Source organism: Spinacia oleracea, chromosome 1 (assembly GCF_020520425.1).
Source record: "Spinacia oleracea cultivar Varoflay chromosome 1, BTI_SOV_V1, whole genome shotgun sequence".
Taxonomy (NCBI): domain Eukaryota; kingdom Viridiplantae; phylum Streptophyta; class Magnoliopsida; order Caryophyllales; family Amaranthaceae; genus Spinacia; species Spinacia oleracea.
The window spans coordinates 101,211,557-101,224,229 of NC_079487.1; the positions used below are offsets into that span (position 1 = coordinate 101,211,557).

The 12,673-nt window shown below is 38.9% G+C and overlaps 1 protein-coding gene and 1 pseudogene across 1 annotated transcript; one reads left to right on the forward strand and one right to left on the reverse strand.

Annotated features, from left to right (window-relative positions):
• LOC110805723 (probable LRR receptor-like serine/threonine-protein kinase At1g56140) overlaps positions 1-12,673 on the reverse strand; it is a 72,320-nt pseudogene that overhangs the window by 36,093 nt on the left and 23,554 nt on the right.
• Positions 2,280-4,748, forward strand: LOC130468080 (replication protein A 70 kDa DNA-binding subunit B-like). Its single transcript, XM_056837679.1, has 9 exons — positions 2,280-2,695; positions 2,774-3,047; positions 3,127-3,214; positions 3,310-3,431; positions 3,537-3,615; positions 3,689-3,818; positions 3,909-4,066; positions 4,156-4,276; positions 4,369-4,748. The coding sequence occupies exons 1-9, from the start codon at positions 2,537-2,539 to the stop codon at positions 4,561-4,563; spliced, it is 1,326 nt and encodes a 441-aa protein (XP_056693657.1). The 5' UTR covers positions 2,280-2,536; the 3' UTR covers positions 4,564-4,748.

Below are 12,673 nucleotides of genomic sequence, written 5' to 3' on the forward strand. Positions count from 1 at the left end.
ATGGAAGTTCATAACGGAGATGAGATTGCACAATATGTCGATGCACGGTGGATTTGTGCACCCGAAGCTATGTGGAAACTTTACAAATTCCCCATGACTAGAATCTGTCCTGCCGTAGATCGTTTGCAGGTTCATTTGCCAAACATGCATCAAGTGAGGTTCGAAGGGAACCAGCAAATCTCAAGCGTGTTAGCGAACCCAAGAAACTCTAAGACGATGCTCACTGAATTTTTCAAGATGAATTCAGTCGATCCAAATGCAAGGAAATATCTTTATCGAGAATTTCCTGAGCATTACAGATGGTTAACGAGTTCACGTGAATGGCAGAAGAGAAAAAGTACACAACGAGTTATGGGTCGATTGTATGTAGCTTCACCATCGGAAGGAGAACGATTTTATTTGAGAATGTTACTCAATCATGTGAGGGAGCGTACATCGTTCGAACATTTAAGAACGATCAATGGCGTCACACACCCTACATTCAGGGCTGCAGCTGAAGCCCTCGGTCTAATCGAAAATGACGAAAGCATTCGTCAATGTCTTTTAGAAGCATGTTCAGTACGAATGCCATCTGCATTACGTCGGTTATTTGCAACCATATTGGTATACTGTCAACCAACTGGATTACGAGCACTCTGGGATGAGTTTTTCCCTTACATGGTTGAGGATTATCCAGCCTCAAACACAACAAGTAATTCTGTTTTCCTCACTAACAAACTTTTGCAAGACATAGATAGGTTATTAAGACCACTTAGAAAAAGGATTTCTGACTACACGGAGTTGCCAAGCTTACCTGAATGTACTGATGACATTGACGAGCTTCCTTCTATCATGGAAGAGTACTTTTCTGTTCCGGTTCCAGATGAGGATTTGGCATGCGTTGGCACTCTCAATAGTGACCAACAAGTTGCATACGACACAATAATGAATGCTGTCATTTCAAAGGCTGGCTGTTCTTTCTTCGTCGATGGTCCTGGGGGAACCGGAAAAACATTTTTATACAGAGCCCTTCTTGCTACTGTAAAGAGTAGAGGCGAAATAGCTATCCCCACTGCAACATCTGGAATTGCAGCAACGTTGTTGCACCAGGGAAGAACATCACATTCGACTTTTCAGCTTCCACTTAATCCAGACAGCTCATCAACTTGCTCATTTACCAAACGTTCTAAAACTGCAATTCTCCTAAAAAATTCTGCCATTATCGTATGGGATGAGGCCCCAATGACACACAGATATCAATTTGAAGCTGTTGATCGATCACTCAAGGATTTAATGGGGAATGACTTGCCGTTTGGGGGGAAAATTATTGTGTTCGGTGGTGATTTCAGACAGGTTTTACCGGTGGTTCGAAACGGAACTAGAGCTCAAATGATTGACGCATCTTTTGTCAGGTCCCCTATGTGGAGACATATTCGTATTTTGCGTTTGAGAGAAAATATGAGATCAATTGATGATAACGGCTTTGCTAATTTCTTACTCTCTGTTGGGAACGGTAATGAACCTACTGTTTCAGATCAGATGATAAGGTTACCAACTGCCATGATTATGCCAACAGTGGCAGATAGTACGATCGAGGCTTTGATCGACCAAATCTTTCCAAGTTTAAGTGAGCACGTTGGTGATGGAAATTTTATAGTTGAAAGGGCGATCATCACACCCCTGAACGAAGACGCTGATAGAATAAATAATAAGGTTGTCGAAAAGTTTCTCGGAGAAGGAAAAACGTATTATTCGTTTGATTCTGTTCCTGAAGATAAGAGAAATTTGTACCAACAAGAGTTTTTGAATTCGATTTCTGCGTCGGGATTGCCTCCCCATGCTCTCACCCTGAAACCTGGGGTACCCTTAATGCTTTTGAGAAATATTGATCCTAAACATGGTCTTTGCAATGGAACACGGCTGCTTTGCCATTCATTAAAGGACAATTTTATTGATGCTGAGATATTAACCGGACATTCTAGGGGGAACAGAGTGTTTTTGCCAAGAATTCCCTTGAAAACTGCTGAAGATATTAAATTGCCATTCGAGATGGTCAGAAAGCAATTTCCTGTGAAGTTGAGTTTTGCCTTGACTATCAACAAGTCTCAGGGACAAACTATTCCACATGTTGGGATATACCTCCCCGATCATGTATTTAGCCACGGCCAGCTATATGTGGCATTATCACGAGGAATTTCTGAGAACACGACAAAGATCGTGGTAGAAAAGGGAAAGGTTCAAGGTTGTGAAGGCATATTCACTAAAAATATTGTGTACAAAGAAGTTTTGTTGTCTTATGATTAGAGATACGGAATTAAAGTATTGTTTTTTATTTCCCAGTTTTATAATAAACGGTATTGTACTCACATTGAGTAGTTTTTATAATAATAATTGCTTTATGATATAACTACAGACGAATTGAGAGATGTGAATTTTATATATCGGAGTAATTAAATGTATTCATGTACATAGCTTTCTTTTCATGTGATATACCTATTCATACATTGTGAATTTCGGTTTATGTAATTCTAATTTTGAACTGAACTAACTTTACAGGATGACAGAGTACCATTATCCAACTTTTGAGCATTTATATCCTAGCGGGGTACAACGATATGATGTACGAGCCCGACTGATTCGCAATTATGATATTTTCAACTACAACCATAAAGGAAAAACCAAGCAAACATGGAAAATGCTTTTTGTCGATGTTGAGGTAAATGACCTTATGCTTCATTTAAATTTTCATTGAATCTGCACTATATCATAACTTTGCATGTGTTTCCTTTTGTAGGGTGAGGGCATACAGTGCAATATTTTCGGCCCCGCGATTGAAAAGTTTGTAGGACGGTTTCAAGAGGGATTCATTTATATACTCCTTGCTGTACAAGTGATATTTGCTGAAGGGAAAAACAAAATTGTCCCCAATTGGAAACAGATGATCATTAAAGAAGAAACAAATGTGATACGTGAAGAGGAGGATGACATTTCCATACCTTCATTCCACTATAATTTGGTTCAGTTGAACCGATTAAGTTGTCACATCGACTGTACCAATAGAGTTTATGGTACTTTTGTTTGCCTTTTTTCAATATTCAGTTATCATGCATATGTCGTTTATTAATTGAAACATTGATGATGTTTTAGATGCAATGGGATTGGTCCTATACGTTTCACCAGTTGAGAATATTGGTGTGGATTCAGTCAAGCGAGACGTAGCAATAATGGATACAACGTAAGTCCGCTAAATTATTATAATGTTAATTACTTATCGAATTTACCTGTATTTCGAATATTTTGTCTTAATATTGTTTTCATTTCTACTTGCAGCTGGACTGTTATTAAATTAACACTTTGGAATGATTTTGTGCACGTTCTTGATGAAAATCTTAATCATGTTGACATTTGTCCAATCATTGTAGCATGTGGTCTGCATGTCAAGAGCTTCTATGGTACATCATCCAAATTAAATTATTTTGTAGATGATGTCTTTGTAATATGTAGTTTAAAGTATATATCCACCTGTGATAATATTTCTAATTGATAAATACAAACAGGTACATATCTTTCCACGGGATACCACACTAGGGTTTATGTTAACCCGGTTAATGAAAAAACAACATCCTTATCTACATGGTATGTACAATTTCGCCAAATACATGTACAACATAACCTTAAGTATTATGCTCATAACTTTTTTCACGTATAGGTATAAATCGGAAAAACTGGCAAATATAAGGAGAGATTGGTTTCGTTCGTCGACTTTTTCGTTAAAGTCTTCGATTGACATTTCTAACACTCCCCGTATCCGATTATCTCAATTCTCTAGCGTGAGAAAGGTATCGTTTTTAACCTTGAAGTTTAAGTGTTGTCAACAAAATACGATATTATGTACTTAATTGTCTAACTTTGCTTTTTTTTTTTGGTAGGTTCAATACTGTCGAGTTGCTGCATATGCATGTCGCGTTGATAGTGTTGATAACATCATATATGAGGCATGCAATCGTTGTCTTAAAAAGGTTGTCATTTTTCAAGGACTACAAAAATGTCAATCCTGCAATCTCACCAACACTGTAACTATCCCAAGGTAATTATCTAAATCTTTTTTATACTTAAACACACATTATATATTGATTTTTATCTATATTAATAAATTGATTTAATTTCGTTTTATAGGTTGCTTCTTCGACTTACCATATTTGATAAAAGTGGTAATTTGAAAGTCACAATATTACACGATCTTGCACAACACCTCTTAGGTTGTTTAGCTACTGAAATAAAATCAGTACTTCAACAGGTTTCAATCTAATACTCTAACAACATAATTGTTTAAAAAAAATTAACTCATGTTGATTTTACATTTGAATATATTTTTTAACGTTCATGCAGCCTAATGGACGTAATCGAGTGATGGAAAAAGTATTTGCATGCTTCGGAAACAAAGCTTTTTCATGGGTGCTACATCCACCAATTGAAGCTTTTAATCCTGAACATTCGTATACGGTTGGATATGTGTTGCATATCGATTGGGCGGAGGAGTGCATGTGGTTAAACAAATATATTGCGAGCAAAAAAAGAAAGTGATAATTACTATTTTGTATGTACTTCAATTTTGGTTTTCCAATGGGATATGTTAGTTGTATCAAAATAATGTTACATTTTTTTAATAGCTTTAAATTCGTCATGTAAGGCTACGAGTATTGTATGACCTCAATGTCGCAAAATATGGACTTTGCGAATGATGTGCATGAAATAATAGGCACAATAAAGTTTCTAAAATGCACGCACGCATCGCGTGCATAAAATACTAGTAAAAACATATTAAAGGACCTTAATGTATGATTTGTGCTTAATTAAGAAATACCACGCGACCACATTAAATAGGGACTTAAATTTTGGAGAACCGAGCATACTACGAGCACTTAAAATGTATAATAGTTCACATGTGAGTTATATAGCGGACATAGGGGAGACAATTCGAACAATCAGATCGGGTTTGGGTTGAAATGAGTTCATTTAGCTATCGAGTCGGGTTGAAAATTATCTGGTCGGTTCGATTCGAGTTGGTAGACACTGGTCCATATCGGGTCGGCAATAATCGGGTTGGGTCAGGTCGGCTCGGGTTGACCGGGTTTACCCGGGTTGTAACAGGTTCAGGTCATATCGGGTCAGGTTATAGTCGGGTTGGGTCATGTCGGGGCAGGTCGGTTCGGGTTGGAACACGACTGGTTGTAAACGGATTTTGCCGGGTTATAACAAGTTCGTATCATATCGGGTCGGGTTCATATTGGATCAGGTCGGTTCATATGGGATCAAGCCGGTTTATGTCGGGTCATGTCAACTCGGTTCGAAATTATAAAAAATATTTGGCTATTACTAAAATCACAATTTTCAATACGTTTATAAATTATACTCCCTCCGTCTCTTTTTGTTCTTTACGTTTTCCTTTTTAGGTATTTCAAAATGTTCTTTACATTTCCTTTTATATTCTCACATAAATGACTTAGTATTCTATCAAAATTTGTGTCCAATTGTTATGTTAACCAATTAAATTTATTGGGTCATTTAACTTCTAACACTTTTCCATTAAGACATTAATTTTTTCTCATTTCCCAATATCAAAATTTTGATAAAAGTGAAAACATTAAAAATAAACGTAATTTATCTTGTTTAAATAAAAAAATTGAGGAATTTCGATGCAAAGTAATTAATTGTTAAAACGCGTGAAAAATACCAAGCGTAAAGAACAAAAAGAGACGGAGGGAGTAATATGTACTTCCTCCGTTCCACAATAGATGCATCGTTTCTCATTTGCGCACTATTCATCAATCAACTTTGACAATAATTTTTTTACTGTTGTGTAAGAAAAAAACATAGTCAAGTGACATCTTGTTAAATTCGTATTAATGCAAGGATTCCAAATATCAACTTTTTATAATTTTTAATTATACGCATTTAGAGATATTAATGTTCAAAGAAGCGTATTGACATACGTGCAAATATAAATGATGCATCCTTTGCGGAACGGAGGAAGTATGTCTTAATTAGGAGACAAGGGCGGTAACTAACTTTTAAAAGTGTTAAAATTTTAAGGCCCGTAGAGTTAGGCCTTATTCTGTTCACCTTATTTTCACTTATTTCAGGAAAAATAAGTTCAGATCAATTTAGTTAAGTTCAGATAAGTTCAGATAAGATAAGTTGAGAAAAAATAAGGGTTGACCAAGTACAATTTATAACTAAAATAAGTTTTGATAAGTTCTAATAAGTTCAGATAAGTTCAGTTAAGTTCAGATAAGTTCAGATAAGATAAGTTCAGGAAAAATTAGTGGAAATCAGATGAATAGAACGCAGCCTTAGTGAGTATATTGTAGATGACTTAGTTTAATCATCGATAATCATCGATAACGATGAACTAATAACTAATAAAATTTATCACTTTGTATTCATGGAACATTTATTGATGAACTAATAACTAATAACGTATTAATTATTAATCGATAATGATGAAATAATACCTAATAAATTTGTAAAGTTTGTAGATATAAGTTTATCATAAATTCATATTGGTTTAAACAATAATGAGACTGACATGTTTAACAACGAAACGAGACAAACAAGTCCAATTATTAACGAATTGAGTCGATTTAGTTAAAACAACATAGTTTTTCGATTAGTTCGCTAGTTATAAGCTTATAAGTTATAACGTATTGAGTTAGATCAATTCAGTTTAGTAATCGATTAATCAGTTCAATAGAGTCATTAAGTCAATGAAAGAGTGCAAGACTAATAAAATAATATGAATTCATAAGCTTTATAACATTGTCATTTGTCAAGAATTAAAGAATATAATATTCTACATTTTATTACTCTAATAATCAGTTGAATATGATCATAAACGGGTTGTAAACGGGTTGTAAAGGGTTCGAGTTGAAACAGTTCGGGTTGTAAATGGTTCGTGTTGAAACCGTTCGGGCTATAAATGGTTCGGGTTGTAAACGGTCTAGGTTGTAAACGGTCCGGATTAAACGGGTTTTCTCGGGTTGAAATGGTTTGGATTGAAATAAATCGGGTCATTAACAGTTTTCAGATCCATTCGGTTCGGGTAGAAACGGTTCGGGTTGCCGCAAGACAGTTTGTTATCGGGTTTCGGGTCTTAATCGGGTTGATATTTTCGAGTCGGTTTGGGTTCGGGTTGAATATAATCGGATCGGATCGGGTTTTGTGTTTCAGCGCACGGGTTTCGGGTTCTTAATGATCGGATTAACCCAACGGGTTCAACGATTTGGGTTGAGAATTAATAGTTCTTAACGGACCTATTTATGATATAAATGTAAGTGATCATTCCTCGATTGATAACTAAGATAAAAATTTGAAAATAATACCAATCAACCAATGATCCAGGCCAATTATTCCGTAACTTTTAACATGTCAAAAATAAATAGCACTTTTATGTACTATTTTAAATAAACCTAACCCCCTCTCCATCATCATCTTTTCTCTATTTTATAACGGAAATCATGAGGTCATTATCGTAAATAACCTTTTTGTGTCCCTTATAGAATATTCTAAAATTCCCCTAATAACTTATATTAACTTTAGTTTTAAAATACAATAAAAAAGGCAAAATCAGTAATTAGGCAAACAAAAAGTGAAATCACGTAATATGCGGGGATTAACTTTAGGAAAGAACTATAAAAATAATAAATTAATAAAATAAGAAAATAATGTGCATAACCTTTAAACATAAAGAGGCTGGAGACATTGAAGTTACATGGAAATGGTGTTAAAATATTAATCTAGAAAAATCTAGATACTACACTTGTAAAACTAGTGAAATATATTATGTAGAAAAATCTAAAAATATAATAATCTAGAATAATCTTAGGAAATATCTAGGAGCTAGACTAGAAAAATCTAGTAACTAAAATGTCTAGAATTATCCTAAGAAAAATCTAGATGATGAAGAGAGTAGAAAAATCTAGAAACCATAATACAACAACTATAAATATGTTATATGCATGAGTTGTGAAGTGAGCTAATCAAGAGAGCAAATCAAGAGAGCTCCCACAGTATATGAAGGGTAAAAACAAGTGTTCTACCAAAGTAAATATTGTTGTACAATTCTTATTAATGTAATCAATGATGAAAATACAATTTTATTATATTATTCGCGTCCATCAAAACTTCCGCGTGCGTTCTCAAATTTCTATCATGGTACCAGAGCCGGAAAGTGATTACGAAAAAAATTGAAGACCGGAGATCAAAGGCATGAAGAGTTACAAGATTTGAAAAAAGTATGGAACATAGCAAGAGAAGAAGAGGTAAGTACTAAATCTGAATTTTGTTGAATTAGATGACAAAGATGGGAAAATTAAACTAGAAGAAAGAAATTTGTGGAGGAAAATGGAGAAAAATAAAGTCGATGATAAAAATGAGAAAAGATGGAAAAAGATGAAGAAGAAAATATGTTTGGAAGAAGAAATTATTTGAAGGATGCTAATGACAAGGGCATTAGCAGAGTACATTGTTTAAAAAAAAGGAAAGAAAAATAAAATTCACAAAGAGAATTTTAGAGTTTGCTAATGAGATGAGCATTAGCAGTGATGGGTGGTGACATGAGCACCACAACAAAAGAAAAATTTAAAGAAACAAATGGCAATGAATAAAATGTAGAAGAAAATATTTTGAAGAAAATTTTGAAGTTTGCTAATGAAAAGAGCATTAGCGGGATGGTTGGTGACATGAGCACCAATAACAAAATAAAATTTGAAGAAAAATTTCAGGAGATGACTGATGACATGTGCATCAGTGGGATAGTTGGTAACATGGATACCAACGAGAAGATGATCAAGATTAATAAAAGGTATCAAGAAGATGGAGGTTGGTAACACGGGTGCCAACATGATTAGAACTCAAGTGTTTATACGATTGGTGGTTGGTGACAAGTGCATCAACGAGATTTTTCGAAAGATGAAATATTTTGAAGCACAAGATTTTTCTAGATTAAGGGGGAGTGTTATAATATTAATCTAGAAAAATCTAGATACTACACTTGTAAAACTAGTGAAATATATTATGTAGAAAAATCTAGAAATATAATAATCTAGAATAATCTTAGGAAATATCTAGGAGCTAGACTAGAAAAATCTAGTAACTAAAATGTCTAGAATTATCCTAAGAAAAAACTAGATGATGAAGGGTGTTGTGGGCAAAATTACCATGCCTTCGTGCACCAATGAAGATGTGACACCTGGCACGTATTGCGCCCCCTAAGCAGAAATCATGCAAAGTCTACTCCGGGGCATGAGTATTAATCTAGGTACCTACAATGTATGTATTTAAGTATGTATAAATGTACGTATAAAACCTATACCTGGAAAAGGGCTTAATTAGTATGTATCCCAAGTGAATTACTAAGCACAATAGGCCCAAATAGCCCACTATTGCTACAGGGGATCAGAGAATTGTAAGGAGAAAGGACACGTGTCCTTCTCCCATTCCCCAGCCAATCATGTAAGGGGAATATTAGGTCATTCCCACAAAAACCTAGTACTATAAATATTCCCACTTCCCTAGAAAAAGGGGTCACAATCAATACATTCTAGAGCAATTGCTGCTCTGCCTTCTCTCTACTTTCTCTCTCTATAAAAATACAATCTTGTTTAATCTTTAAAAGTTACCAAGAAACCTCCAAGGTATCTCACCGGAAAAACCCCACAACATTTGGCGCCGTCTGGGGGGAGGTACGGTAACATGGAAGATCAACGACAGGACAACGATGCTGGGCGGCCTACGCGCGTAGAGCGGCCACCCCTCGAAAGAGAAATGCCGACTGAACATCATACGCCGGCCACAAGAATCACTGAAGATGCCGCACGTACATTTGCGGCCGGGCACACCCCTCGTCACACTGCCGAGGTAGAGGTGCTCAGCGAGGAGGACGACCAGGCCAATCGCACCCCTCCTGGAGGACACCTGGATCCTCGGGTGGATACGGTAATAGAGGAGAACCCTGATATGCCTGTCTCTGTGGGTGCTCTTCGGGCTATTTTGGCTGAGTTCCAAGCTGATGTGGGGAAGACAGTTAATGCTGAGGTACAGAAGAGTATGCTGATTTACACCACTGCTGTGGCTGCAAATCATGAGAGGCCGGCAAGCAATAGGCCAACACTTTCTTTGCGCCCCCCAAATGTCTGGACCAGGCTGACAGGCGAGGACCTAAGGAGACAGCCGCCAACAAGTCAGCCCAATCAGGCAATGTCTTACCTACCACGCCGAATGCCACGGCGGCTGATCGGAGAAACGTCCCGAGGACGTGAGCAGCCACGCGCAGAGCAGTTGCCCGACTCTGAGTCTGAACTTTCTGACACTGGGTCAACCCCCGTCATGCCGGATGGACCTCTCCCTCTTCCAACTTATACGCATCTGAGCCAGGCACGTCCAGGGGCCACCCGTCCAACCCGTCAAACTCGCGGACGCGAGTCCTCCCTGCGGCTACCCTACTCCAGGCGTCAAGACCCTGTATATCACATTCAGGAGGGGGTGTCCAACATGGCCCTAGGGCACACCACCCCTTTTGCAGACTCCATCATGAGAGCCCCGAGGGAACCCAAAGTCAAGCCGCCCAACATTGATGCTTACGATGGTACCACAGATCCGGACATGCACCTCTTGGTTTACCGGCATCACATGTATGTCCAAGGAACAACTGACTCAACCTGGTGTAAGTATTTTCCGGGCACACTCAAAGGAGTAGCCTCTAAGTGGTTCGAGAGACTTCCAGCCGGAACTATTCGCTCTTTTTCGGAGCTCGAGCTATTGTTCTCTACTCGGTTCATGGCTCACAAGGAAGAGAAGAAGACGAGCATGCATCTGAGTAGGATTCAGCAAGGGAAGGACGAGTCCCTGAGGAGTTATGTGAAGAGATTCAATCTAGAGGCAGGGCAAATTCCGGATTTGCCAGATGGTGTTGCATTCGATAACTTCATTCGAGGGCTTAAAAAGGGCTCTTTCAAGTTTGATCTGGTAAAGAAAAGCGTCCGAACAATGGCAGAAGTGCTGGATGAGGCGGAGGCCTTCATTCATGCAACAGAGATTTGCAGCGTCCCGAAAGACCCCAGAGGAAGTGATACCGCCGAGCTAGCGGCAAAAAAGGAGAAATTTGAAAAGAAGAACCGGCCTAACGGGACGTGGGCTATTGCAAAAGAATCAGACAGGGCCCCCGGAGCGGCAGGTCAGAAACGGCCCAGAACTTATGATCGGGAGCGATTCGAGTATAACACAGACATGTACACAATCCTGATGGACGTCGGGTCCAAATATGACATTGATCGTCCATTTCCCATGAAGTCACCACCAGAAAGTAGGGACCCCAAACTGTACTGTCACTTTCACAGTGACATTGGGCATGACACCAATGAATATAAGAGCTTGAAAAGGGCATTGGACGGCCTAGCCACCAAGGGGTTCTTAAAAAGTTATATCAGCAGGAACACGGGAGGTTCTGGCAAACCCTTCTACAAGAAAAACAAATCCCCTCCCTCGGAGGAAGATGGGAATCGTACCGACCCAGAGTGCGTGGCAGTCATCTCAGGAGGATTGGCCGCCGGCGGGCCGACCATGAGGGGCCAGAAGGATTATGCCAAGCGATTGGGGCAAGTGATGCTGTCCGGCAAGGCCACAGTTGACCCGTTTCCAAAAGTTGAAATCGGCGAGGCCGACCGTGGGAAAATCTCCACCCCGCATGACGATCCTTTGGTAATTGAGTTAAAAGTTGCTAAGCTAAGGGTTAGGCGTATTTTGGTTGATACAGGAAGTTCGTCGGACATAATTAGTCTAGAGTGCTTGAATCGGCTGCAACATGATCCCTCAAAAATTGAGAAAATCCACTATCCCATTATAGGCTTCGGAGGTAGTGTCATCCACCCAGTCGGCATAATTACCCTTCCTCTGAGGATGGGAAATAAAAAGGAATCTCGGCAAATGGATGTCCGTTTTCTCATAGTGAAAGATCTGACGGCATATAACATCATCTTGGGGCGTCCCACGTTGAACAGGGCAAAGGCTGTCATTGTGACTCATCTGATGCTTCTTAAGTTCATTTGTGACGATGGGAGCGTCAGCACTATACATGGTGACCAGCAACAAGCTAGAGATTGCTACCTAACCACCTTGAGTCCAGAAGCATGGGGGACGGGTGAAGAGAAAGGGACGTCGAGCAACAAACGAAAACGTGGCGACACGCAACCCAAGGTCGTCAAAGAAACATTAACTATCTCAGCAGGGCACATGGAAGAGAGACGCCCAGAGCCTGTTGGGGCCCATTTCAATGTGATTTTAAACACAGACAAACCTGACAGAGTAGTGCCCATCGGGATTTCTCCTGACGACCCGCTGGCGGCAGAGTTGGTCCACCTTTTGAGAGAATTTGAAGATATCTTTGCTTTCACGGTGGACGAAATGCCGGGTATTGACCCTGCTGTGGCCGTCCATAAGCTGAATGTGGACCCAAACTTTAAACCGGTTCGTCAGAAGAAAAGGAACCATGGGGAAGATAGAAATCAGGCGGCAGCCGCGGAAATACAGAAGTTGATGGAGGCTGGGTTCGTCAGGCCTAGTCAGTACCCCGACTGGGTTGCTAACGTGGTCCTCGTCAAAAAACCTAATGGTACCTGGAGAATGTGTGTTGATTACA

What these genes read in the sequence shown, in the direction of transcription:
- LOC130468080 (XM_056837679.1), top strand. Translation starts at nt 2,537, where the DNA reads ATGACAGAGTACCATTATCCAACTTTTGAGCATTTATATCCTAGCGGG. An exon ending in ACAACATCCTTATCTACATG is followed by an intron (nt 3,616 to 3,688) that starts GTATGTACAATT and finishes TTTCACGTATAG; the next exon opens with GTATAAATCGGAAAAACTGG. An exon ending in AACACTGTAACTATCCCAAG is followed by an intron (nt 4,067 to 4,155) that starts GTAATTATCTAA and finishes TTCGTTTTATAG; the next exon opens with GTTGCTTCTTCGACTTACCA.